Source organism: Trichechus manatus, unplaced genomic scaffold (assembly GCF_000243295.1).
Source record: "Trichechus manatus latirostris isolate Lorelei unplaced genomic scaffold, TriManLat1.0 scaffold00010, whole genome shotgun sequence".
Classification (NCBI taxonomy): Eukaryota; Metazoa; Chordata; class Mammalia; order Sirenia; family Trichechidae; genus Trichechus; species Trichechus manatus.
The window spans coordinates 28,700,159-28,727,475 of record NW_004443946.1 but is presented as its reverse complement, the minus strand read 5'-3'; the positions used below and the strand labels follow the sequence as shown (position 1 = coordinate 28,727,475).

At 38.9% G+C, this 27,317-nt stretch overlaps 1 protein-coding gene across 1 annotated transcript in view; it reads right to left on the bottom strand.

The window, feature by feature from the left end:
- Nucleotides 1-27,317, bottom strand: part of TTLL5 (tubulin tyrosine ligase like 5) — a 295,735-nt gene that overhangs the window by 12,446 nt on the left and 255,972 nt on the right. Inside the window, 1 exon segment of the mRNA XM_023726122.1 lies at nt 19,750-19,967. Coding sequence (XP_023581890.1) covers nt 19,750-19,967 — 218 coding nt within the window.

The following is a 27,317-nucleotide window of genomic DNA, read 5'->3' as shown; positions in this document are numbered from 1 at the left end:
TGCTCACAGCACCTAAAGAGTTTCCTTAAATACTGAGTGAATACTTCCCAACCCAGAATTCAGTTCACTTGCTCCATACCTATCTACCTCTCTTGCCTCTCACATTTTTCCGAAGTCCAAGAACGAGCCTGATACGGGCATTATTCCTACTCTAAGAAACAAATAATAGCCCTGTAAGATGTTAATCCACTTTAAGTGAAATATTACCTGTTTATCATTTTGAAAGACTTCTAGGGCAATTCTCTACTCAGGAAATATAACTCAATCAAACAGCTAACTAGGAATTCCACTGGCATCAAGACCACACCATACAGCCAGCCTATATCTCATCGCCAGACTCGGAGGGTCATAACGCACAAAATCCCCATTATCCATTTTGCTGGTGAGACGTCTGACGTGCTTCTTCATGGATCTTTATTTCCTTTATTTGTGGTTTCCTCTGTTCTTTCTTCTGCCCATTATTTTAATCAGTGGAAACTTTTCTGAAAGTGATATCCTTCCTTCAAGGTCTGTTTTGTTCATCACTTCACAAGGCTGACTGTGGTTTGGCGCTATATTGTTTCTCTCGGGTTCTTTTCAAGGCTTTCCACATCTCCAACACAGAGGTACTAGTTTTCCATTTCAATGGTTTAGCAACAGTTTATCCTGGATTCATGCCACCACATCAGGGATGACCTTTCTGTAGAAGGACCCACAAAAGGAAAATGCTCAAGATTTTTCAAACAGGAAGAGCAGAGCTAGAATGCTGACTTCGCCAGGGTTGCAGCAAAACAGACATGGCTGCACTTGGGAAGGACTGGGAAACACCCCAGCTTGATAACTTTTATAAAATACTGGTGACAGCCAACTTCTTTCAAAAAGGAGAGAAGAAATCCCAAGAGCGAAAGTTAGGTTAAAGAAACGAATTCCAAAACAAGAACACATACTCTGACTTTTCTTACCATTTACTCACAGATTAAGTATTTTACAACTTCTTTCACAACATACTTATATGCATGCAAGTGTAGGCGTGCCTCTTCCTCTTCTCTATCAGTTAAGGGGTTGTATCCATATTTCACAAACAGAAGCTAATATGCTAATCCTTAGCAAACAGCAAATAGAACATCATCAACTAGGGTCTGGTTCCAAAACCAAATCAAGCATCATTTATTGAAGTCAGCTTTAGTACAGTAGGGGTGCATAGGGTTCCATTTTGTAAATATAACATTATCCACTGTATTTGTGGTTACATTCTTTTTACTCTTAATATTATTTATGTGGGTCCTTTCTCTCTTTTTATTTATTAGCCTTTCCAGAGGTGATTCTCTCTACTGTTTGTTTTCTAGTTTATTCATTCCTTCAACAAGTATTTTATGAACACCTACCATCTGTCCTAGAGGGTCGCTATGAGTCAGAATCGACTTGATGGCAATGTGTACACACCATGTGCCAAACACTGTTTGAGGCACCATTTTCCCATGTGCCAGGCTCTTCTAGGCAATTTCTACATTTCTTCTTTTCTTTTCATTAGCTGACTCTTTTGTTCCTTTTCTAACTTTTCCAGTTAATTGCTAACTCACTTATTTTTAATCCTTCGTGTCTTTGTAATAAATATATTTAAGGTTTTAAGTTTACTTTTGAGTGCAGTTTTGGCTATTGCACAAATTTTGGTATGCATACTTCCATAGTTATTCAGTTCTAAATATTTTATAATTTCCATTATGATTGCTCCATAATGCATGAGTATTAGGTACTTTGTTTTTTAAAAGTTCCAAACATATGGGCTTTAAAAAAAAATTATCTTTTTATTGTCTATTTCTAATTTAAGTGCATTGTGGTTAGAAGATATGATCTCTTTGATATTGATTTTTTTTTTTTTTTAATTTGTGGAGCCTTCATTTGTGACATAGTATATACTGAATTTTTATAGATGTTCCATGTATATTTGGAAAAGAATGCCTATTTCCCTGTCGGGTATGGGGTTCTCTGCATAGATATTAATGTTTTTCAAACTGTAAGTTGTGACTCATAAGTGAGTTGTAAAATCAGTTTAGAGGATCACAAGCAGCATTAAAAAAGATTAGAAAATAATATTTTGTGAATTTTTTATTTCATTTATATACACACAGATATTTTTACTGGGTGGTATGTAAAATGTATTTTTTATTGTGAGTGGTGGTCAAAAAAAGATTAAAAGCCACTGATTAGTACAAATTGTTAGTTCTGCATTTCAAATATTCAAAGTTCTCAGTAATTTTTGCTTGAGTTACCTATCAGTTACTGATAGTATATTTAAATGAGTTGCTCACTATGACTGTTAATTTGCCAACTTCTCCTTATTTCATCAGCTTTTAATTATTTTAAAACTATAAGTGTACAGAAGTGCTTTTCTTTATCCCTATTACTGCTTTTTGCTTAATTCTAATTTTATCCGATATTAATATTGCTACATTAGTTTTCCTTCTGATTAGTATTGCATGGTTTATATTTTCCAGGCCTCTACTTCAACCTTTTCTGTGAAATTTTATTTTAGTTATGTCTCTCTTAAGCGGCCTACAACTGAACTTCTAAAAAATGCAATTTCATAATCTTTTAATAGAGTTTAATCTATTAATATTTATTATATTTGGACTTACTTCTATCATCTTATGTTATTTTCCATGTATCATCCTTTTCTTTTTTTTTCTTCCTTTTCCTGCCTTCGACTGGATTCATAAGGTTTTCTATATTCTCCTCCCTATTCTTCACCCTTCATTGGTTTGAAAACTATAGAACATATATCAATTATTTATCTATTTTTTTCAAGAAATTATAAAGTCATTCAGTATTTCTGTTCTACCCTTGAGCTTGACACAAACCCTATTATATATTAACTATCCACTGAATACTCTTGGCCTCCTGTATCTTGTCTCTGTTGTCTTACCTTTTCAAAAAAGACCAAACAATATTCCCCCACAATGGCTGATTTTTCAGAAGGAGATCACCAGGCCTTTCTTCTGAAGTGCTTCTAGATGGACTCAAACTTCCAACCTTTGGGTTAGCAGCTGAGCATGTTAACCATTTGCACTACCCAAGGACTCCTTACTTTTTACAGTCATTGACATTTTCTTTTTTGCACATCACTGTTTCTTGTTATCTAACACCTCTGGGTTCACATTTATCCTTTAGTAGTTCTTTTAGTGAAGGTCCATAGCTAGTATACTCTTAGACTTTGACTATCTCAATTTATTTTTATTTTGCCTGCACTCTTAAATGACAAGTTAGCTGCATATAAAATTAGAGGCTGAATGTTACTTTACCTCAACACTTTGAAGCTATTAGCTATTGTTTTCTGGCACTTATTATTGCTGAAAAGAATTCTGGTACTCTGTGTTCTTTTTCTCTCAGGTAGATTTAAGACTTTCTCTTTATCCTCAGTGGTGTGCAGTTTCACTATGACGTTTCTAGTGGTGCATTTATCTTGGTACGAGGAATGAACTTTTTAGCTGAGGACTTGTATCTTTCTCCAATTCTGGAAAATTCTCAGCTATTATATTTTCAAGTATTGCTCATTCACCTATCCCTCAGGTCTCTCTTCTGATATCCCTTTCAGAATCACATGTCATGTTCTGCATGATACGCCTATAAGACATGTGATCCAGTATTTCTGACTGTTCAAAAATATTGATTTCATCTGTAAGGAATTCATGTTCCAATTGTTGATTTTGTTGGCACTCTTTCTTAGTATTAGATTTATTCGTGTGTTTTGGAATTTTGGTGTGAAGGTTCATTTTGAATAGGAATCATTTGTCCCCTTATCTCTCTCCTTACTCATTGCTCCCTGTCTGAAGATTGTACAGCTGCCTCCACCCAGCCCCGACTCCAGTTCAGAACCAGGACTTCTAGTGGCATTTCAGGGCCCTTGCCTCAGTAGTACTAAGAAATCCCAGACAGTTTTGTGACATGTACAGTCACAAAGGTATGTCAGTATTTTCCTGACAAAGTTTCATAGAAAGACATAGCCTCAGGCAGTGGGTCCATACCCATTTTATAAGCCTCCCAGCTTGTGCTCCTGGAGGATCTTCGTGTGGCTTGGCATCTCTCTTCCCCCATCTTCCATTAGGAGAGCCCACTGCACCCACTGCATCCTTTATTTAGCTCATGGTTTCTCAACCTTGGTACTACTGGCATTTTGGACCAGATAATTCTTTGCTGTGGGGGTCACTCCTGTGCTTTGCAGAATGTTTAGCAGCACTCCTAGATGCCAGTAGGAGCTCCGGTGGCACAGTGGTTTAAGTGTTATGGCTGCTAACCGAAAGGTCAGCAGTTTGAATCCACCAGCTGCTCTCTGGAATCCCTGTGGGGCAGTTCTACTCTGTCCTATAGGGTAGCCATGAGTCGACACTGACTCAATGGCAATCAGTTTTTTTAGATGCCAGTAGCACCTCTCACCCCAACCCCATCCCCCATCCATGACAACCCAAAATATCTCCAGACATTGCCAAATGTCTCCTCGGGACAAAATTGCCCCCAGTTGAAAATCACCTTTATTTTCAAGTAATGAGCCTGGCTTTAGTCTCTCCTTTTGGGTAGGACGTTTTCAGCCCCCAAAATGCCACAGGAGCTGAACTCCAGGCTGCTGCTGCCTGATTCCAAAGTCGAATTCCGAAAGCTTATGCTTTCAGTCCCATTCAGTGATTTTCATTTTTGAAGCCAAAGAGATGTTTCTCTTGTTTTGAGACTCAGCTATGTCTTTTTGGTTTTCTTCTTTAAACTTTTTATCTGTCATCGCTTTGTGTCTCAAGCAGAGGGTGGATGTGAAAGTGTGAACTTATGGAGCCAACCTGACTGGAAGTCAGTAGGTCCAAATCTGATCTTTTGTTTTGTTTGAAACCAAGCCTTTGCCTTCAATAGTCATGAGTATTAGTGTTCAGGAAATTAGAATGCATTTGAATTTCTACAGCCTGGCTAGTTAGAGCCAAATGGCATTATGAATATCAGCTGCTAACATTAAAAATGCAATTTCTTTTAATAGGGAACCAACAGCAGTAGCATCAATTACAACTACACCGCCAGCATGCATTGGACACAATATATGTCAGGAAAACACAATACCTCATTGAATCCTTTGAATAACCCTATGAGGTAGGTAGTATTTTACAGATAATGAAACAGAAGCTTAGAGATGTCCTTAGATTACAGTCAATTAAGAAAGAGCCAGGATTCAAATCTCTTTCAAATCCTGGGCTGTTTACGATTGTGCTCTACTACCTTCCATATACTACTCTATATGCTACCAATAATTAATGAGGAGATCATTGTTATTTAGTGATCCTTGATGCATATACTAAAACGTCACCTCCACCACTACTTCTTCAACCAACACTTCCTCCACCACCATCTCCATCTCCACCACACCATTTATCACTAATAAAAGCTGTATGAGGGGCTGGGGACTGAATGTAGCTCCTCTCTCTCAAAGATAAACTTCGTGAAAGCAGGGATCGTATCTATCTTATCCTTTGGTGTTAATCACCAATGTCTACTGCAATGTATAGTAGAGTGGACATTCAATAATTTTGTGACGAAAATGGAGAAGACAAGGTATCTGCCCTTAAGAGACTTACAGAAAGCAGAAAATATATAAAAAGGAAAAAATAGACATGGAGGTAGATAGTAAGAGTCAGCTGAGGGGTTGAGGATGTAGCAGTTGAGAAAGACACACAAGGGTGATAAACTAAAAATCTGACCCTGAAAAAAAGGCAGGATTTAGATTCAAGATGGCTAAGGGCATTAAAAACACGAGGTAGGAACGAAGAATGGAAGCATCTTTGCGGAGCACACTGTGTGTAAGGGGATAGGATAGTGTGAGAGAAGGCTGGAGAGAAAACAGGACATACTATAGAAGGCTTTAATATCCAGGTAAGGACTCTTAGCCTTATCTTGGAGGTACTTGGAAGGCTCTGAAGACTTCAGAAAAAAGATTCAAAGAATGATTTTTAGAGTTGATATTTTTAAAATGCTTTCAAGGTCTACTCAAGTATCTTATTTCCTTAAGAAGACTCAATTTAGAGAATTTTAAAACATTTTCTTTGGTCTACTTAGGTTTTCATCTTCTTCAAGAAGAACCAATTTTGATACTTCTTATTTCACTCTGGGCAATCAGCTGAAGCCCATTTGCCACTTGTATCTTGTTTAATTTCTTTTCAGTCTTTGTATATTTTAACAGTGAAAATAACTAAGATTATGAATTTACCTTTGAGTACATCTTTGACTACATTTTGTTGAATTTTACCTGAAGCCTGTGATACTAGAAATCAGCGATGCTTAAAGAAATCCTCTCACCCTTTGTGTTCAGGAAAATGGCTTACTGCAAATAAACACCCTTCCCATATGGCTTAGATTAGAATCACCCATACCCCCTTATTTATCTATGACAACACCAGACACAGATCCTCAGAATTCCCATTCCTTGCTGCATAAATAAGTATCTGGATTGCTTGTACCCACTGATCAATCAGAAAGAAGCACAGTGCTTGTTAACTAAACTTCTGGTTAAGCTTCTCTCCTTCCCCCAAGTTGTTAAACTTTGGCCCACCCTCAGCCCGAGCCACTACCCCAATGCTTTCTGCATTGAATTCTGCTTTTTTGCAGGAATGCTACTCCTATATAAGTGTATTTCTTGTCAGAAACAAATTCCTGGCTTTACTGGTTTATCCCATTCCAAATGTTTGCCTTTCAATGACAAATTGTGTCCATTCACATTTACTGTCATAACTTGACCCTGCTTCTGTCATCTTGTTTTATGTTTTCTATTGCTTTTCTGACAATTACTTCTATTTCTAGATTTCATTATTTTAGGCTGAATCTATCTTTTCTCTCATCATTTTTGTATTTGCTTATTTTTTCTTTAGAATTTTGGCAGCATTATAGAAAAAAATCTTTTATTTCACTAACTCAGTTTTCTGCAGTGCCCAATCTTTATTCCCTGTGTTCAATCCAATTTTTCACTTAGGTATTTCTCATATCCATGCAATCCTCCCTGATCTCAGTCTATTTGCGCCTTCTTTATCATAGCTTTTTCTAGCTCTACACACAGATGCTGTCTACTTTTAAATTTTGTTGAGAATACACATTAGATAGTCTCTAAAACATTGTTTCTTTTCTTGCTTAAACTCATTTTAGAGGCTGGCAGCCTCTCCGAATCTTCTCTGTGCAGCTTTCTTCTAAGCTACACTATCTATTCCCAAGTCTCAATATTTTTCAGTATTTGCTCATCCTCAGAGAAGAAAGTCGAAGCTTGGCCATTAAGGGCTTAAGCTCATGGAGGAACTAATATCGATCCTATAATAGGCTGGTAAAGTTCCTGCCCAAACATATATATTTTTTGTGGTAAAATATATATACCATAAAACTTGACATTTTAACCATTTTTAAGTGTACAATTCAGTGGCATTAGTTTAACTCACAATGCTTTACAATTATCACCACAATTTGTTTCCAAAACATTTTCGTCACCCCAAACAGAAACACTGTACCCACTAGCCAAACTCCCATCTTGTCCTCCCCTCAGCCAATGGTAACCACTAATTTACTTCTGTCTCTATACACCTGTCTATTCTAGATATTTGTTATAAGTGGGATCATATAATATTTGTCCCTGTGTCTGGCTTATTTCACTTAGCACAATGTTTTCATGGTTCATCCATGTCATACCATGTATCAGAACTTCATTTCTCTTTTCAGCTGAATAATATTCCATTGTATGTATATACCAAGGTCCCTGGGTGGTACAAACTGTTTGTGCTTGGCTACTATCCAAAAGGAAGGTGGTTCAAATGCACCTAGCTGCACCATGGAAGAAAGGCCTAGAGATGTACTTCTGTAAGATTACAGCCATTGAAAACCCAGTGGAGTGCAGTTCTACTCTGATACACTTGGGTTTGCCATGAGTCAAAACCGACAATGGCAACTGGTTGTTTGGTTTATGCATACACCACATTTTGTTTATCCATTTATCTGTTGGTGGACACTTGTGTTGTTTTCAAGTATTCAGATCCTTTGAAAAAGAATTTTCATGCTCAGATAACAAAGAAGAGGAACAGGGATTGGAAATATCCAGCAGCTATATTACTATTTTAACAATCTAGCAGGCAGGGATAAGGAGTAAGCTTTTAATTTAAATTACAAAAACATGAATCACCTAAGAAAGACCCATCATCCCATGGCTCTCATGTACCTCTCCTCCCCACTGGACATGTATACCCCAATGGCAAGTTTTGACCAGGTATGGGCTGCTAGTAGCCAGCTCTTTGACTGATGTCACTCATCCATTAGAAAAGCAAACCCTAAGACCTCCTAAAGCCACCAGTGAGGTCCAGATGCAGAGGGTTGGTAGAGGGAAGAGTCTAAGTGGTAACCCCCCGGACTGGCCCTCACCTCCTTCTACCTCCAGGCCCTACCCCTTAGAGTTAGAGGATATTTTCTGGGATATTCCAAGTCTCCCAATCATTTCCCAGACTTCCACTCTCTCAGGAAGGCATTACATAAAAGCCCTAAATGTTGTTCTTCAACTCAGTCCTTCTTCTGTGCTATATCTAACAGAAATCCCCAAAAACTCTAGTATGAGAGTGGTACTAATTCTTCCTCCTTCTGAATATTTCATTGGTCATTTTAATGGCAAAATTGGCATGTAAAGGAGTGAGTTCCTAAGCGTTTACATTGCATTTGTTCAAAGGCAATATTTTGGGATGATTAATCTGCCACTTGCTGTACAGGATGGATTTGAATGGACTGGTAGGGGCCTTTGAAATCAGTGGTCTACTGGGAAGAGTCTGAGGTTAGTACAGTAGGTGATACGGGTTCCAGTTTTGGCTCTGCTGCTGACCACCTGTGGACTTTGCTATACTCACAGTACTGCACTATGCCTGTTTCTTTATCTTCCAGCACTAAAATTCTATCACTACACATTCTGGAAATGTATAATTTAGAGAATCCTATTACTTAAGTATGGATATGCCACAGATTCAACCATGTTTCTTGAAACTACACCTAATAAAAGGCTGAAAGGCTGATATAAGATGGTTAACCTACAACATGACATCTTCTTTGCTCATACCAAGAACCTATTATGGTTTATGGGCCATTAGAACTACTGATCATTTTGTCCTAGAATCTTTTCACTATAACGGCTCATATGTTAACGAGATAAACACATTTCTTTTCTTTACTGGATGCTTACACTGCTGACACTGATGATCTCTGAGCATCTTCCACTTTATTGCTGATAACACTAAATGTTTGGGTCACATTAATTGGCATTTGGTTTTACCATGCTGCTTCCCTTTTGATTGCTTTCCTGTCTCCTCATCCCACTCCACTGTCCTGGGTGCTGACACAGAACAGCAGTTACCTTCAGTTTCCACTGAGGTCACCCTGATGCAAAATATCCTAAGACCTGGGTAAGAAAAGTACTCCTAGTTATTTAGTTCGGTCTGGTATTTCTTAAACACTTTTCTTTCTGCAGAGAAGTCTCCCAAGTTCCAACAGCTTCAACCCTGCCCTTTTCAATTCATCCCTAGTGTCTGGTTTTGCCCGTGTGCCTGGCAAACTTCAGTCTCCTCGGGTTTCTTTCTCCATATTTCCTGGAGAGTACAATTCTGGCTCTGAAAAGAAGGTCAGTTACAAGGAAGAGACAGTTCAGATGCATGTAGCTGTTCGTAGGCTGCCATCCTTGGTTCAGCTGACTGTTTGGAAGAAATAACCACAAACAGTTTTGAAAGGAGGATCTGAAGAGGGTACTAAGTTATGAAATGTTGCAAACATTAGACAGGAAAATCGAGAAAGGCTATTGGCATTATGGATAAGGTAAAAACAAAAAATCTAAATTGTGCTCTCTGCAGAACTGACAAACGAGATTTAGCTAAAGAAAATATACCCATTGCCGTCGAGTCAATTCTGACTCATGGCAATCCTATAGTCAGAGCAGAACTTTCCCATAGGGTTTCCAAGGCTGTAATATTTATGGAAGCAGACTGCCATATCTTTCTCCCACACAGCAGCTGGTAGGTTCTAACCACTGACATTTCCGATCGCAGCTGAGCACTTTAACCACTGCGCCACCAGAGCTCCTTTAAGGGAAATATAAGTATATAAAGTACAGAACTATAACAAAGAACTCGTGGGCCAAGAGGAGATGAGGAAAATGGCTGTAAAGCATCAGGACTGAAAAACAAATGTGCTCATAAAAAAGCTTTCAACAGAATAGGCAGAAAACAAGTTACTTTGGTTAATTATTCAGTGGGGACAGTGGTTTTTGTTTTACAGATGGGAAATTGAAACCTTCAGAGGGAAAGTGACTTGAATATTATCATAAAGAAATAGGGCTCTACTGTTCTGATTCTCAACTCCCTCTGCACCAAAATCCAAGTGACTTTCCATCTTTTATGTTCTATTGTTCTCTAAACTTGAACCTCTAGGATGTGGAAACTTTGATGCTCTTGGAAATTGCTTCTATATTTGTTTGATGCCAACTGCTGTGCTTGGAGAAGCTTGAAGTTCAACCCAAAAACACAGGGCTTGGCATGGTCAAAAGCTCATCACAACTTCTCATTAGTTGTGTCTCTTGGGGCGACTATGGCATTCCTGAGCATGACTCAGTATCACCAGTCATAATTGAGGGTTCCTGATTAATCTGAACTGAGCCAGAGGGAAGGCCACAGTAAGCTCCCAGCAAATGAAGCCAACACATATTACAAGAAGAAAGCAAAAAATTACATGGATAGCTCTTGAAATGCCATCTTAATATTAACCATAATAGTACTTAACACTTATTTGGCACTTATTATATACCAGGCACTGTACCTGTGTTTGACATTCATTAATTTATTTATTTCTTTTAATAACCCTGTGAGACAGGTACTATTATTACCTTTATTTTAAAATTAGGAAACTCAGTCACAGAGATGTTAAGTAACTTGCTACGCTGGCTAGGAACATGAATTACATTAGAAGAGTAAGAATTTATCAACTGATACTCAGGATCCTGATTTAAGGAGTTATGGAGGGTTCCTCTAGATTAAGACTCCAATTAAAGTATTGAGTTTAGTTAACAGTAATGTATCAGTGACAGCTCTTTAGTGTGGTACATACTTCAAAAGTACCATGGCAATGTAAGATGTTAACAACAGGGAAAACTGGGTAAGGGGTGTATAGGAATTCTCTGAACTACCTTAACAACTTCTTTGTAAATCTAAATTCATCTAAAATGAACATTTTATTAAAAACTAACATTATTTGGATACTTCACACAGGAAACTTTTCATTGAGTCAGTTCAGATAAAAAAATGCTATTTCAATAGTCAGTTCAGATGAAAAACCATACTATTCTTTTTACTAAAAATCAGAAGAATATTTTAAAACAGTGGGGCCTCACGACAATGTACATTTTACTTGTAAGTGAGAGAATGTTATGGTCTCCATTAATGCTAACTTAGCTTCAGAGACGTGTGCTAAAGTTTTAAAGGCAAATTGGAAACTATTTCCTGGAACAACGCCTCACAGCATGCCTTTTGATACTTGGATTATATTTCTTAAATTCTGAAGAAATCTTTGCTTTTTCCCCTCTTCTGTGCATTTTTGGTGCTGAGCTGTTTCCGGTTTTCCCACACTCCTGCCTGTCAGAGAGAAGAAACCACAAAAATGCAGCAAAGCAAAGTTTGTCCAAAGAGCTGCAATTCCATCTCAGGAGGCTGAGGGGTTCTCCTGCCAGCAGTGAGTTCAGGGCAGCAAATGTCCAGCCCTGCTGCCTCTGAAGGAGCCCACCTCCCCCAGCAGGCCGGCTGGCCACCCAGGCCACCAAGGCACATCTCAGGTGTTATGGATTGAACTGTGTCCCCCCTACAAAATGTGTGCCGTAATTCCTAACCCCTATACCTGTGGATGTAATCTCATTTGGAAATAGGGTTTTCTTTGTTATGTTAATAAGGCTGTATCAGTGGAGGATGTGTTTTAAGTCAATCACTTTTGAGACATAAAAGGAGCAGATTTAGGCAGAGAAGCAAGAAAGCACAGATGGGGGAAGATAGATGCCAAGCCACATGAAGATAGCCAAGGAACCAAGGAACAGAAGCTGAAAACAGACAAGGATCTTCCCTCAGAGCTGACAGAGAGAGAAAGTGTTTCCCTCAAGCCAATGCCCTGAATTTGGACTTTTAGCCTCCTAAACTGTGAGCAAATAAATTTATGTTCATTAGAGCCACCCACTTGTGGTATTTCTGTTACAGCGGCACTAGATAACTAAGACATCAAGAGATTAGCAATAATAGTAGAATCCACAAACAAGGATCACTTTTCTTAGCTAACTGTGGGCTTTTCAAACCTGTGAAGGGAAGTGTGGTTTTGGAATGCACATGATAGTGACTAAGGTTTACTGAGTTCTTATGTGTGTTAGGCCTTGTTATACGCATTTTACATGTAGTAATTCTTTTAATGTTGATCGACTGTCCTATGAAATAGATGCTATTATTGTCCCTATTTTACAAATTAGGAAACTGAGGCAAAGACAGGTTAAATAACTCGCCCAAATTCCCAAGCTAGTACGTTTAGAGCTGGGATGTGAAAGCAGGCAGTTTGGCTCCAGGGGCTGTACCCTTAAGGGCTAGATTCCTTCTACAGTGAGGGGGCATACAGCTTCTTTTCTATTTTGCTATGGTCCTTCAACCATGAACTGTAGCCTTCTTACACCCTTCCCTACCTGCCAGAGAGCTGTGTCAACAGCTCTCATTATATCTAATAAAGCCATTATAATGCCAACTATTCCTAGAACAGCGCTTGGCACTTAGTAGGTGTCATGACTGAACTGTGTCCTCCCAAAATATCTGTCAACTTGGCTGGGTCATGGTTCCCATTATTGTACAACTGTGTACCATTTTGTAATCTGATATGATTTCCTTATGTGTTGTAAATTCAATCACTATGATCCAATAAGATGGATTAGCGCAGTTATACTGATGAGGTATTCAAGATTGGATAGTGTCTTAAGCCAATCTCTTTCGAGATATAAAGGAGAGAAGCGAGCAGAGACACATGGGAACTTCATACCACCAAGAAAGCAGTGCTGGGAGCAGACTGTGTCCTTTGGACCTGAGGTTCCTGTGCAGAGAACCTCCCAGACCAAGAAAGATTGATGGCAAGGACCTTCCTCCAGAGCTGACAGAGAAAGCGTTCCCTTGGAGCTGATGTCCTGAATTTGGACTTGTAGCCTATTGGACTGAGAGAATAAACTTCTCTTTGTTAAAGCCCTCCAATTGTGGTATTTCTGTTATAGAAGCACTAGATGACTAAGACAGTAGGCAATTAACAGTGGCAGCAATATAATTAAAACAGCTACAAAGGATTGTTTTCAATCCACGCTCCAAGATGGGGGGAAAAACAGTAAGTGTTTTTTTTATGTCCTAGGATTCTTTCTTACAACTAAAATTGATATTGTGAAGAGCAAATGAACAAGGAGCCCTAATGAAAGCAGGAGAAACACAAAAATTCCCTCTAGATGTCTATACTGCAGGGAATGCCCGCCTCTTCAGACATCTCTGAAAAGTTCCCCAATTTTAACATGAAGAAGGGCTGCTAGAACAAATACCCTTTACCAATCTATTTCCAGTTTACTAGGGTCGCTATGGGTCGGAAATGACTCAATGGCAACAAATTTAGCTAAAAGATGGAGCCCTGGAGGCGCGGTGGTTAAGAGATCGCCTGCTAACCAAAAGGTCGGCAGTTGCCACCAGCCACTCCATAGAAACCCTATGGGGCAGCTCTAGTCTGTCTTATAGGGTCGCTACGGTACAGTGAAGGACATGACCTACAAAAATTTGATGCAGGTATGGAAACGTCTTTTTTGATATAAACAAATGTAGACTACAAAAAGTATTAGAAACATCGTTGCTACACAGAATGTGTTGACTAATGTCAATGAAGTTAACCTTCTAAAATGGAATCTCAATCCCATATCTTTCCATTCAAATGCCTGAAAGAGAAACAAACAAGAGAGGGGTACTGACTTTTATATGCAACTGAAAAGATCTAAAGATTCTGGCTCTGTAGAAGGAACAGAAAAGATACATGCAAGAGGTAGGTTTCATTTTCTTTTTCCCAAGCCCATAGTCAGGACTGTTACTGGGTATACCATCTGACTGTAGGACCTGCCAGAGGGCCAAAGAGTTCGTTGGTAATGACCCTGATTGAACCCTACCGGCAGCTCTCATCACAATCACCAGAGAAAACGTAGAAGACTAGCACCTGAAATGGAAAAGCCAACCCTCAAATTCGTATGGAATTGTAAGGAACCCTGAATAGCCAAAACAATCTTGAAAAAGAAGAACAAAGTAGGAGGACTCACACTTTCCAATTTTAAAATGTACTATAAATCTACAGAAATTAAAATAATGTGGTGCTGGCATAAGGTTAAACATTCAGACCAATGGAATAGAATTGAGAGTCCAGAAATAAACCTATCCATCTAATGTTTTCTCATAAGAACTACAGCCAGAACGCTCCTTAGATGCAAGGATGGCAAGACTTCATCTAAAATACTTTGGACATGTTATCAGGAGGAACAGTCCCTGGAAAACGACATCATGCTTGGTAAAGTAGAGGGTCTGCTAAAAACAAGATCCTCAATGAGATGGATTGACATAGTGGCTACAACAATGATCTCAAGCATAACAACGGTTGTGAGGATGGCGCAGGACTGGGCAGTGTTTTGTTCTGTTGTATGTAGGGTCACTATGAGTTGGAACTGATTCCATGGCACCGAACAACAACAACAACCACAACATCTATTGTCAGTGAATTTTCGACGAGGATGCTAAGTCCATTCAATGGGGAAAGAACAGTTTCTTCAACAAATAGTGCTGGGTCAACTGTATCTCCACATGCAAAAGAATGAAGTTGGTTCCATACCTCACACCATATACCAAAAATTAATTCAAAGTGAATCAAAGACCTAAATATAATACGAAAACCATAAAACTCTTAGAAGAATACATAGAGGTTGTCATGGATTGACTTGTGTCCCCCAAAAGTATTTGTCAACTTGGCTAGATCATGATTCCCAGTATTGTATGACTGTCTACCATTTTATCATCTGATGTGATTTCCCTAGGTCTTGTAAATTCTATCACTATGATGTACTAAGATGGATTAGTGGCAGTTATATTGATGAGATCTACGAGATTAGATAGTGTCGTAAGCCAATCTCTTTTGAGATATAAAAGAGAGAAGCAAGCAGAGACATGGGAAACTCATACCATCAAGAAAGAAGTATAAGGAGCAGAGCGTGTCCTTGGACCTGAGGTTCCTGCACTGAGATGCTTCCAGACCAAGGGAAGACTGATGCATCACAAGGACCTTCCTCCAGAGCCAACAGAGACAGAAAGCCTTCTCCTGGAGCTGATGCCCTGAATTTGGACTTGTACCCTACTAGACTGTGAGAAAATAAATTTCCCTTTGTTAAAGCCATCCACTTGTGGTATTTCTGTTATAGCAGCACTAGATGACGGAGATAGGCGTAAAGCTTCAAGTTCTTGTTTTTAACAATGAATTCTTAGATATGACACCAAAAAAAGTACAAGCAACAGAAGACAAAACAGATAAACTGGATTTCATCAGAATTAAAAGCTTCTGTGCATTAATGGACTTTATCAAGAAAGTGAAGAGACAACCTACAGGATGGGAGAAAATATTTAGTAATCATATATCTGATTAAGTGCTTAATATCTAGAATGTGTTAAGTACTCCTATAACTCAACAACAAAAGGACAAACAACTCAATTAAAAAATGGGCAAAGAATTTGAATAGACATTTCTCTAAGGAAGATATACAAATGGCCATCAAGCACAGGAAAAGATGTTTAATGTCATTAGTTATTAGAGAAATGCAAATCAAATCCACAATGAAATACCTCTTCACATCTAAGGATGGCTTTTATCAGAAAAATGAAAAATATGTGTTGGCAAGGTTATGGAGAAATTAGAACCCTTGTGCATTGCTGGTAGGAATGTAAAATGGTGAAACCACTGTGGAAAATACTTTGATGGTTCCTCAAAAAGTTAAACACAGAATTACCATATGACCCAGCAAGTCCACTCCTAGGTATATACCCCAAAGACTTGAAAGAAGGGACTCAAACAGATACTTATACACCAATGTTCAATGCAGCATTATTCACAACAGCCAAAAGGTGGAAACAATCCAAGTGTCCATCAACAGATGAATAAACAAAATGTGGTATACATGTACAATGGTTGGTAAACATGAATAATAGTTGTGTTAACTGGTCCTCCTTTTAGATGTATGGATATTATCCTATCACTGACAGTGTTGTACTTCAGGATAGATCTTGAAACGTTCTTTTTGACGATAAATACGACACCACTCCTCTTCAATTTGTTATTCCTGGCATAACAGACTGCAGGTAGGTCTGTCCTATTCAAAATGGCCAATACCACTCCATTTCAACTCACTAATGCCTAGGATATCGATCTTTATGCTTTCCATTTCATTTTGGATGACATCCAATTTTCCTTGATTCATACTTTGTACATTCCACATTACGATTACTAATGAATGTTTAGAGCTGTTTATGCACCGACCACTAATGCCAAAGACGAAGAAATTGAAGATTTTTACCAACTTCTGCAGTCTGAAATTAACTAAACACACAGTCAAGATACACTGATAATTACTAGTGATTGGAATGTGAAAGCTGGAAACAAAGAAGAAAGATCTGTAGTTGGAAAATATGGCCTGGGTGATAGAAACCAAGCTAGAAATCACATGATATTTCGCAAGACCAACAACCTATTCATTGCAAATACGTTTTTCAGCAACATAAACGGTGACTATATACGTGGACCTTGCTGGATAGAATACACAGGAACCAAATAGACTACATCTGTGGAAAGAGACAATGGAGAAGCTCAGTTATCATCAGTCAGAACAAGGCCAGGGGCTGACTGTGGAACAGACCATCAATTGCTCATATGGAAGTTCAAGTTGAAGCCGAAGAAAATTAAAACAAATCCATGAGAGCCGAAGCACAATGTTGAGTGCATGCCACGTGAATTTAGAGACCATCTCAAGAACAGATTTGATGCATTGAACACCAGTGACCGAAGACCAGATGAGTTGAGGGATGACATCAAGGACATCATACAAGAAGAAAGCAAAAGGTCATTAAAAGGACAGAAAAAAAAAAAAAAAGAACATAATGGATGTTAGAAAGGACTCTGAAACTTGCTCTTGAAAGTCGAGTAGCTAAAACAAATTGAAAAAATGATAAGGTGAAAGAGCTGAACAGAAGATTTCAAAGGGCAGCTCAGGAAGACAAAGTAAGTATAATGTAACGTGCAAAGACCTGAAGTTAGAAAACCAAAAGGGAAGAATAAGCTCGGCATTTCTCAAGCTAAAACAACTGAATAAAAATTTCCAGCTGCAAGTTGCAATACTGAAGGATTCTACAGGCAAAAAATTGAATGACGCAGAGATAATCAAAAGAAGATGGAAGGAATACAAAGTCACTGTATCAAAAAGAATTGGTCAATGTTCATCCATTTCAGGAGGTAGCATATGATCAAGAACGTACAGTACTGAAGGAAGAAGTCCAAGCTGCACTGAAGGCATTAGCAAAAAACAACGCTGCAGGAACTGATAGACTACCAATTGAAATGTTTCAGCAAATGGATGCAATGCTGGAAACTCTCACTCGTCTACACCAAGAAATTGGGAAGACATCTACTTGGCCAACCAACTGGAAGAGATCCATATTTGTGCCCATTCCAAAGAAAGGTGATCCAATAGAATGCGGAAATTATCGAACATTATCAATAATACCATATGGAAGTAAAATTATGCTGAAGATATTTAAAAAACAGCTGCAGCAGTACACAGACAGGGAACTGCCAGAAAATTGCAGCCGGATTCATAAAAGGACATGGAACGAGGGATATCACTGCCGATGTCAGATGGATTTGGCTGAAAGCAGAGAATACCAGAAAGATGTTTACCTGTGTTTTATTGACTATGTAAAGGCATTTGACTGTGTGGATCATGACTAATTATGGATAACAATGTGAAGAATGGGAATTTCATAACACTTAATTGCGCTCATGAGGAACCTGTACTTAGACAAAGAGGCAGTTATTTGAACAGAACAAGGGGATACTGCATGGTTTAAAATCAGGAAATGTGTGTCAAGGTTGTATCCTTACACCACACTTATTCAATCTATATGCTGAGCAAATAATCCAAGAAGCTGGACTATATGAAGAAGAACGAGGTATCAGGATTGGAAGAAGACTAATTAACAACCTGCAATATGCAGACGACACAACTTTGCTTGCTGAAAGCAACGAGAACTTGAAGCACTTACTTATAAAGATCAAAGACTATAGCCTTCAGTATGGATTATACCTCAACATAAGGAAAACAAAAATCCTCACAAGTGTACCAATAAGCAACATCATGGAGAACAGAGAAAAGACTGAAGCTTTCAAGGATTTCATTTTACTTTGATCCACAATCAACTCCCATGGAAACAGCAGTCAAAAAATCAAACGGCATATTGCATTGAACGTATCTGCTGCAAAAGACCTCTTTAAGGTGTTAAAAAGCAAAGATGTCACTTTAAGGACTAAGGTGTGCCTGACCTAAGCCATGGTGTTTTCAGTTGCCTCATATGCATATGAAAGCTCGACAATAAATAAGGAAGAAAGAAGAAGAATTGATGTCTTTTAATTATGGTGTTGGTGAAGAATAGTGAATATACCATGGACTGCCAGAAGGATCTGTCTTGGAGGAAGTACAGCCAGAATGCTCCTTAGCAACAAGGATGGCAAGACTTCATCTTGCTCACTTTGGACTTGTTATCAGGAGGGACGAGTCCCTGGAGAAGGACATCATGCTTCGTAAAATAGAGGGTTAGCGAAAAAGAGGAAGACGCTCAACAAGATGGATTGACATGACAGCTGCTTAACAATAAGCTCCAATATAGCAAAGATTGTAAGGATGGTACAGGATTGTGCAGTGTTTTGTTCTGCTGTGCATGGAGTCGCTGTGAGTCAGAACTCACTTGATGGCACCTAACAACAATGACATGTGCAGTGGAATATTATTCAGCCATAAATAGAAATGAAGTTCTTGTATCTGCTATGGCAAGAGTGAACCTTGAAAACATTACACTAAGTGAAATAAGAAGGAGCTGTGGTGGCATAGTGGTTAAATGCTTGTCTGCTAACTGAAACATCAGTGGTTCAAACCCACCAGATACAAAGGGACAATTATTGTATGATCTTTTTTATATAAAATATCTAGAATTGGCAAATGCATAGCGGCAAAAGCGTAACAGTGGTTACCAGCAGCTGGCGGCTGGGAAGAATGGACAGTTATCCATTAAGTTATACTGAATTTCTGTTTGGGTGATGATAAAGTTTTAGAAATATATAGTGGTGATGGTTATACGATATGGTGAACGTCCACCTAAAAATGGTTATACATATTTTACCACAATAAAATTAGAAAACAGTGCCTGTCCTTTGCACATGTAATAACTCCCCAGGTGATTCTAATTTGTAGCTACGGTTGAGGACCAGAATTATCCTTTATTCCCCATCAAGTATTCTTATTTTCAATACTTCATTACAAACTGTGTTGAAGGCTCAGTAAATAAAGAGTATTATTGGCATAAAATTTGTATAACTCTGAAGACACTGAAATGATGAATACAGAAAACTTACTTGGAAGACTTCTGGGATGTTGACTTTCGGAGCATTTGTTTGTGATTGGTTGGGGTTTTGGGGACCAGAGAGGACGATGAACTTGGAGGTGGCACCACTTTTTGTGACAGTGTAATTGGCTTCTGGCCACTTGCTGTGGCACTTGAAATTCTGCAGCCTGCACCATTATTCATTGTCCATAAACTGGAGTTAGGTAGTGTCTGGCTGCCAAAGATTGCCTACAAGAGAAAGAAAAAAAATGATTGATGGAGATCCCCTTCACTACCCATTTGCTATATGGGAATAACTGGTTTGTAATCCTGAAATGAGACAAAAGGAAAAGGGAAACTGTTAAAATAATTTTTTTAGGAACAACTTCTACCATGCTGCTAGTACAGGTCTACATTCAGAGAAGGAAAATCTCTTGAAGTAGAAAGTTGAGATGGTTTTGTTGGAAGTACACGGAGCTAGGAATCAGGGCATCTGGTTGTTCCACATGCGTGAATTAGAAAAGCATTTGTCTATTTTAGTCTTGGTTTCTCTTATTGTTAAATTGTTAAATTGAACAACTATTTATTGTGTGTCTTCTACTGGGTGTCAAGTATTAGAAACACAGCACAGAATAAAAACTGACTTGAAACTTGACTCAACCCCCTCCCCCGCCCCGCCCCTCAAAACTTTGAACTCCTCTAGAGGTTTTGCACACTTGAAGAAAGGGAAAAAGCCAGTGTGGCTAGGGCATAGTGAGCAAAGGGAGGGAGTTGAGAGAGATGAAGCTGGAACAAAAACAAGACCATGCATGGCTTTGGGGGCCTTGTATTTTTAGAATTCTGTTGTAGGAATACCTTGTTGACTTAAAGATTAACATAAAATTTTACGTTTGAAAACACTTCCAAAGTAAATTACATGAATACAAGATCAACACAAGGGTACTTTTGCTCAGAGGGTTAAGCCTTCAAATAAAGACCTAAAATCACCATTTAAACATTAAAAACATTAATACATATCTGTAGTTAGGGTGAGAATATATATTTCTTCAAGTGGTTCCTCAAAAAATTCTGACAATGAACTAACTTATTAGAAACAGTCTGTGTCACAAATTTTGTTACTGATCCTTTAGTACTATTAACACCACTGTCAACATGCATGCACTATACAGAAAAGCTTTACATTTTAAATAATATTAAGAGAAAAATAAAATAATTGACAAAATATATAGTATTTTTTATTAAAAGGATTTCTGGTAATCGATTTCCATCTATAAACACTACGTACAAACAGACGAGAGAAACACCATTCCTTACAGGAAGCCCCAAAGGAAAGAGATGAGATGCTGTCTTAGTCATCTAGTGCTGCTATAACAGAAATACCACAAGGGGATAGTTTCAATAAAGAGAAATTTATTCTCTCACAGTCTAGTAGGCTAGAAGTCCAAATTCAGGGCGTCAGCTCCAGGGGAAGGCTTTCTCTGTCGGCTCTGGAAGAAGGTCCTTGTCATCAATCTTCCCCTGGACTAGGAGCTTCTCTGCGCAGGAACCTCGGGTCCAAAGGACACGCTCTGCTCCCGGCACTGCTTTCTTGGTGGTATGAGATCTCCACTCTCTGCTTGCTTCCCTTTTCTTTTATCTCTTGTAAGATAAAAAGTGGTGCAGGCCACACTCTAGGGAAACTCCCTTTACATTGGATCAGGAATGTGACCTTAGTAAGGGTGTTATAATCCCACCCTAATCCTTTTTAACATAAAATTACAATCACAAAATGGAGGACAACCACACAACACTGGGAATCATGGCCTAACCAAGTTGACACATATTTTGGGGGGACACAATTCAGTCCATGACAGATGCTCTTAGGAATCATACACCTCTTAGGTAGGCTTCACTAGTATTATTGTTGGCCTTTAAGAATTTTAGTTTTTAAGATTTAAAAGATGAACTGGGTAGCTTTAGTAAAATGTAAATCAACCCTTCTATACTCATATATTGGAGTGTTCCATTTCAGGGAAATGTGTCCAAAGGTCCTGGGCTAGGCAGATATGAGAGGAATCAAATATGTTTGACAGAGGCACATGACAAAGAAGAACAAAGAGATTTCAGAAGTAAAGGATCTGATTGTTTTCAAACTGACCAATATGAGATGTTCCTCATCTCTGCAAACCACCTGACGGGGGAACTGAAGAGTTAGTAGTTCCTCCCCATCTCTGACACAAAAAAGAGGAACAAAAAAAGTCCTAACATTTTGGGCAAAACCAGGAGGGCAGCAGTGTTGAGTGTATGGGGGGGAGGTCTTCAGATGTCCCAGAAGGACTGAGCAGCCCTAAATGCTCCAGCAAGTCTTCTGAGGACAAGCCAACAAAGGGCCCTACAAGACATCAGGCTTTTGGGACTAGCTCTAAAGCAAACCCATTCCTTCTAACCACTGTTTCCATATGTGAGGGCCTCAAAATCTGTAGGGGGAGATTTGACTGGAAGGAAGAAAGGAGGGAGGCAGGAACGAGTTACACCAAATTTCTACTTTCACCGCTACATCCCAGTAAATGAGCTTAAATGTGAAGAGTGCTTAAGAATTAAGAAATGCCTCATTCAGGATGGGGGAGACCAGAAATCAGAATGAGGGCTGAAGAGTTCCACACTGCGCCATCCATAAACAAGTTCACTGGAAGAGTAGTAGAGAAGGAAAAACCATTGTTAGTAAAGAGCTTTTGGAAATAAAAATATTCTTTATTGGGTTAGTTTTTTTATGTTGTGAGGGAACAGCCATCTGTAAGAATGTCTATTCAATAAAATGTTGACATCATGACAACCATATTACCAAATTCACCGAGCTCTTAATCTTTCTGGGGTCTCTAAACAAAAGAAAAAAAAAAAAAAAAAGAATGAGTGAAAAGAACAAGATCAGAGCAGTGAGTATAGTAAGCTGTTATTTGTGGAAAAAAAAAAGGAATACACACAAACATATACACACATATATACACATAAATGGCTGTAATACAAGTGACAATACACCATGGAAATGTATCTGATTAATTTTTGTTTCACCCACTATGCCTAGTAGAATGCCCTACACCTATTAAGCAGGTGTTTAATAAAAGTTACTCCATGAATTGAAAATAAAAAAAAAAAAAACCCACGATACAACTATTCATCTTTTATTAGCAACAACTAACTTCCTATGCATGTGCCTAGCTACTATCACTGAACGTTCTGATCAAAGATTCTACTGGAGAATCCTTCCTGATCAAAAGGGAAAAATGCAGAACAGAATTTCAAATTCCCATGGAATCTAGACTTTCTGGAGCCAAGGGGGCTGGATAAACCCCCAATACTACTGCCCTGAGATAATCTTTAAACCTTAAACCAAAAATATCCCTGTCTTAGTTATCTAGTGCTGCCATAAGAGAAACACCACAAGTGGATGGTTTTAACGAAGAGAAGTTTATTTCCTCACAGTCAAAGTAGGCTAAAAGTGCAAATTCAGGGTGTCAGCTCCAGCGGAAGGCTTTTTCTCTCTGTCGCCCTTCTCATCCATGTTCCCCCAGACTACGGGCTTCTCGGCGCAGGGACCCCAGTCCAAAGGATGCGTTCTGCTCCCAGCACTGCTTTCTTGATGGTACGAGGTCCCCCTGTCTCACTGCTCACTTCTGTCTTTTGTATCTCAAGACACTGCCTCAGGATACAATCCAATCTCGTAGACTGAGTCCTGCCTTACTAACACAACTGCCGCCCATCCTCCCTCATTAACATCATAGAGGCAGGATTTACAACTTATAGGAAAACCACACAATACCAGGAATCATGGCCCAGCCAAATTGATACACACATTTTTGGGGGGACATAATTCAATCCATGACAATCCCCTAAAGTCTTCTTAAAACCAAACAATAGTTTAGCTTAACTAGTAAAGAGTGTCTGCCTTCAGCATTGTGCTCTTTTAAGATCTATCTATATGGGATCAAGTTGACAACAGCAACTAGAAAAATTAGATAAGAAACATAGGGGGCAGTCGGTTTATGTGAATGAGGGAGGAACAATTTGGAAAAGGAAGGTGAGAATGACTGCACAACTTGAAGAATGTAATCAACGTCACTGATTCACAAGTGTTTGTGAAAGGTAGTTGGTTATGTATTTTTTCAACATATCTCTAGTCTTATGATGATGCTTGCTAGCTGTGAGAGTAAACTCTCAAAATAAAAACATATGTTTAGGTTCCCCAGATCATATTTACTCAATTCTCTTTGGCAGAAATAATGTTCTCTTCTTCTGAACACTTATAAAAACTTATGTATATGCCTCTTATATTTAGCACATTTATGTATGTATTTTTCCTCCCTTCTGGACAGAACATTCTGAAAATGGCTGGATTTATATCTGATTCATTTTTTTCACCCACAATGCCTAGTAGAATGCCTTGTGCATAAAACGGTGCTTAAAACTTACTCCATGGATGAGAAAAATAATTATACCAACTATTCATCTTTTACTAGCAACAACTAAATACCTACACAAGAAAATAGGTGAGTGTCTACATATAGATGTAACCTCATAATAGGACTACTCCCTGGACTTTGTACACTGCCTAGTGTTTTCTGTGTCAAATCACACTCAGTCACAAAATGTAAATAAATCCTTCTGCAGACACTAAACCAAAATAAATCCACCTTCCTAGATGCAAATTTTGTAATAGGAGCTTAGACACTGATATTATATTCTAACATTAGACTTTACCTCAAAAACAACAAAATAAAATTGGATATATGTGTGTGTGGATGAGCTCTGTTACATGCAGCCAAATGGATTCCTAAATGACATGAGAAACAAATCTCACTCTACCACAGATTCAAGCTTGTTTAAAATCCAATGCGTGCCCTGAGACACCCTTTAAACCTGGAACTGAAACTACTCCTGGAGATCACCTTTAAGCTAAATAACTGATTAGCTCAGCATTACCTGTGAGTACTAGGCTCTTAAAAAAAAAAAAAAAAAAAAAATTATATGAGACCAAACAGTCAACATTTACCTTAAAGCAAAGATGAGAATGTAAGCAGGGGAGAGGGGCAGGGAAGCTAGATTAATGGAAATGGAACAACGAGAATGGAAATAATGAGAATGTTGATACATTGTGAAAAATGAAACCATTGTCACTAAACTATATGCATAGAAATTGTTGAATGGGAACCTAATTTACTGTGTAAACTTTCACCAAAAACACATTAAAATATTACTGAAAAAAAAAGACACCAAAGATTGAATAAATTCCTGTGAAGAACCCTACATGTAACTAAGCCCCTCCCTCTTCTGTTTTTGAACAACCTCACAATAAAAATAATGTGAACACACACACACAGAAAAATCCAACGCAACATAATCGTACTGCATCTCAAAAAGCAAACACTCTTGGACTTCTGGGCAACATGGCACTATAGTCAGAAGCACCACACCATCCCTCTGCAGCAAACATCAGAAAAACTAAGTCAAACAGAGTCACACGTCAGTCCTGAAACCCTAAGCATCAAACGAAGAGATAAAGGACTCAGCCAAGCACTGAATGGAATAAGAAACTGACCAAGAACAGAGCGCGAGGAGAGATACATGAAGAGGTCCCCTATCAGCTACTGCAGCACGGATCCGCCATCGTGGACTTCTATCGAAGATCAGCGAACAGGAGGTATGAGAAAGCGGCTTCACGGAGCCTCCAGCAGGAGACAGAACAACCGATAACCCACGATATAGGCTTTCCCATCCCCCACCCTTTTCCACCCCCATTTAGCCTCTTCTGCTTCCTGCAGCCACAGTCTATTGGCCGGGAAACACGAGCTTCCCCCCAATGCTGCTTGGATTCCACCTGCCTGCACTGGCCAGCTCCCTGAGTGCCATTTGTTGGCTGCTAGTGTTGCTTTTTTCCGCTTCTTTAGAGTTCTTCCTTACCTCTCACCACCTCCCCCTCCTTTGTCTCAAATACCTGGCTCCGTGCACCATCTTTGCTTTTTCCTGAAAGGCTGTGAAACACTGCTCGACTGTGAAACTGCTTCCTGGCCCATGCTGTCAAGCTGGTGAGACCCTTGGGGCTTTTTTGTTTGTTTGCTCTGATTTGTTCTGTTTTGATGTGTTTCTTTGTTTTCTTTTCCTTTTCTCAGCTTGGGAGCCCCTTCTAGCTGGGCAGTACTACGCAGCTTGGAAGCTAGTCCCTTACTCTGCACAGATACATAGGGACATCCCTGGGGGCATGCCTTTTTTCTTGTTTTTTTTTTTTTTAATTTCTTTGTTTAGTTTTCTTCTCTCTCTTATTCCCTTTTTGTCTTTCTTCATTTCCAGTTTCTTGATTTACTCATTTTTTTCCTTTTACCCTTTTTCTTTTTCTTTTTCATTTTTGTTTTTCCCCATTTCCCAGTCTTTCATCTCTCCACTCCAATAGCAAGCTCCCTTAGCACTCTTTTTTGTTTGTGTGTATGTCTTTGCCTCCTATTCTTCTCTCCTCTCTCTCATCTTTCCCATACCCATCTTAGCTCCACACATCACAATCTACCCTCTCCTTCCTGCCTACCTGCACTGTGTGCTGAACATCACACTCCCAAGCAACACAGGCATGGCCTACTGGAACCTGCCCTGCACTGATTCCCGGTCCACACTGTCAGCCCTGGTACATGCCACAAAAAACCTATCCCAGCAACTCCCCTTCAGCTGGACCTGCCCTGCTGTACCATACCTGAGTGACTGACCCTGCCCACTGGAGAAAGAGGTGAAAACTATAGCGCCCACAGACGAGCGAACAACAAAGAACGCACAGCCCGCCTGCTCAGACATAACCAAATAAAACGAAAAAGCAGGATGAAACAAACAAATCTACAATCAATAAATGAGGAAAATAACCACTGAATGCCCTGAAGACAGCAGACAATATCAAAACATTTACAAAAACAAGACAGGATGGTTCCAGTAGGCGTCCAAAATAAAACACCAGATGACTTTCCAGTAGAAGAAAAGGCACTAGACCAAACTGATAGGGAATTCAAATCTCTAATATTCAGAATTATCCAAGAGTTGAAGCAAAAAACAGACAAAAATGAGGAAAAACCAGACAAATTCATGGAAAATACAGACAAAAAAATGGAAGAATTCAAGAAAATAGTACAGTAACAAAACACTAAAATAAATTCACAACTAGAAATTATACAAAAACAACAATTAGAAATCCAAAAGATAAACAGAAATATTTCAGAAATGGACAGTGTCATAGAAGGGCTGAGGAGCAGGTCTGAAACGATGGAAGACAGGATCAGCCAAATTGAAGACAAACACTTGGATACAACTCTGTTTGAGGAAAAATCAGAAAAAAGAACGAAGAAACCCTGAGAATTATGTGGGATACAATCAAAAGCAAAAATCTGCGAGTGATCGGAGTTCCAGAACAGGAGGAGAAAACAGAAAACACAAAGAGGATCATTGAAGAACTGCTGACAGAAAACTTTTCCAATATCACGAAAGATGAAAAGCTGACTATCCAAGAAGCTCAACAAACCCCATATAGGATAGACCCCAAAAGAAAATCACCAAGGCATATCATAATCACACTCGCTAAAACCAAAGACAAAC